Source organism: Parasteatoda tepidariorum, chromosome 10, assembly GCF_043381705.1.
Source record: "Parasteatoda tepidariorum isolate YZ-2023 chromosome 10, CAS_Ptep_4.0, whole genome shotgun sequence".
Lineage (NCBI taxonomy): Eukaryota > Metazoa > Arthropoda > Arachnida > Araneae > Theridiidae > Parasteatoda > Parasteatoda tepidariorum.
The window spans coordinates 35632131-35633869 of NC_092213.1; the positions used below are offsets into that span (position 1 = coordinate 35632131).

The following is a 1739-nucleotide window of genomic DNA, read 5'->3' on the forward strand; positions in this document are numbered from 1 at the left end:
CCACCACTACAAATTTGGAGTAGGATTGTTTTGAAACGCTCTTTGCAGCAAAACTCTTTCCTGATAGCAACTGCTGTCGCAAAAAATCCAAAATAATCTTTCGAATAAAAGTGCGTTTGAGGATTACCAAAAATTATGCGAAATAGTAAGGGTGATCCAAGCATTGCTGCGTGCTTCGGTACACTTTGGGGGGTATTAGGTGAGAAGTATCATTTATTCTTTTTAATATATTCTCCTAATCCTTTGAGATGGGGTATATCGCTTTTCGACAAATACTCTGCTTCCAGAGTGGGCAATGCTGCTCGGCACTCCATTTCCCCCTCTCTGACTGCAGCGTAGAGTTCCTTGAAATCTTTTATTTGCTTCATTCTAATCGGGGATGTCAAAAACGATAACAGGACTGAGCTGTAACTCAGAATAATCAGGTATGAATAAATGAGCCAAATTCCAAGTGGTATTCGCCTGGACATTGAACGAGGGTTGTAGTTCAGTCCCTGTCCGAAAGAAGATGCCCACAATTTGATGAAAACGGAACAAACAGAATCTCTTGGGGAGATCAAAGCTCGAAATAGCACTGTTACTAAGAGGAGTACGATAAAGAATAAAAACCATACGAGTCTGCTGAAAGGATACGTGAATGCTGATGTGTTGGGCAGGAATGAAGCATGGTGCATCAGAAACGTTTTTTCGAAAGGGAGGTAAGGTATGCTGAAGTCCACTACAGCTGACCTCTCTTCGGTGATACCCATTAATGAGAATGCCACGTCAGCTTCATTCCTTGCAAGCATTCCCATCATTCCTGTCCAGTTCCCGAATGCATCCCTTGAACCGTACAATAAGTCGGTGGGAACAAGAATCTCATATTCGAAATTTAGTTTACGTGATAATAGATTTATTAATTCTGCTTCAAATCCCGAGATAATGGTAGTATTGTTGATTCTTTTAATTTCTGCGGCTGCGGCAATTGGTAGGGCTGTGATTCTAAGTTTAGAGGGAAAATAAGCTGCCATTCTATATAAAATCTTTATGAAATACTTCTTGAAATGAGTGTAAAGATTTAACGGTTCAATCTAAAGTTTTTAACATCAAATTTTCAGGTCTAAATTCTGTTCAGATTCTTTCAGTTAAGTCTGTTCTTGAAGAATAACAGATAGAGACGTTGAATTTGCAAGAAAAGTTCACAGTTCCTCACAAGATGAACGAATTCCTTTGGGAAACTGTTCTTCTATTTGGAATGGAGTGCAAAGAATTTACGTTTAGGCCTAAAATTTCGTGTTAATTCTCCAGACAAAAAATTGGTCTGGATTCTTTAAGTCAATTCTGAAAAGCTAACAGATAATAAAGAATCTGAGTTGACAAGGAAAATTTGCCTTTCTTCACAATATAAATGAGTTCATATTTTTTTATCAGTTTTTATGGAATTATTCTGCGTGGCGTGTTAACTTTTTACGAATATTTTATAATTCGTGAATTTGTTCTTATAATTGTTCAAATGAAGGTTAGTTTTTACGCAAACACATCCTAAGTGCTTAGATATGATTTTTGCTTTGAAGATACTTGCTCTTAATGATTTATACATCTATTTATATAAAACGATCTTGAAATAATTTAAATAAGTAAGCCATCAAATAAAATTAGGGTGGCAGTTTTTATTTTTGAATTTCCTAATTTTTAATCGATATTTCTGTGTAATTATAGATAGTATAACTATGTGCGTGATTATTTAGTGATAAAGTAAT

At 35.7% G+C, this 1739-nt stretch overlaps 1 protein-coding gene across 1 annotated transcript; it reads right to left on the reverse strand.

The window, feature by feature from the left end:
- Positions 1-209: 209 nt before the first annotated feature.
- Positions 210-1010, reverse strand: LOC122271426 (probable glutamate receptor). Its single transcript, XM_043052568.2, has one exon. It carries the CDS (start codon positions 1008-1010, stop codon positions 210-212), a length of 801 nt encoding a protein of 266 aa, XP_042908502.1.
- Positions 1011-1739: the final 729 nt, after the last annotated feature.

Bases quoted from the DNA above. Each gene is read 5' to 3' on its own strand.
- LOC122271426 (XM_043052568.2), bottom strand. From the start codon at position 1,010: ATGGCAGCTTATTTTCCCTCTAAACTTAGAATCACAGCCCTACCAATT.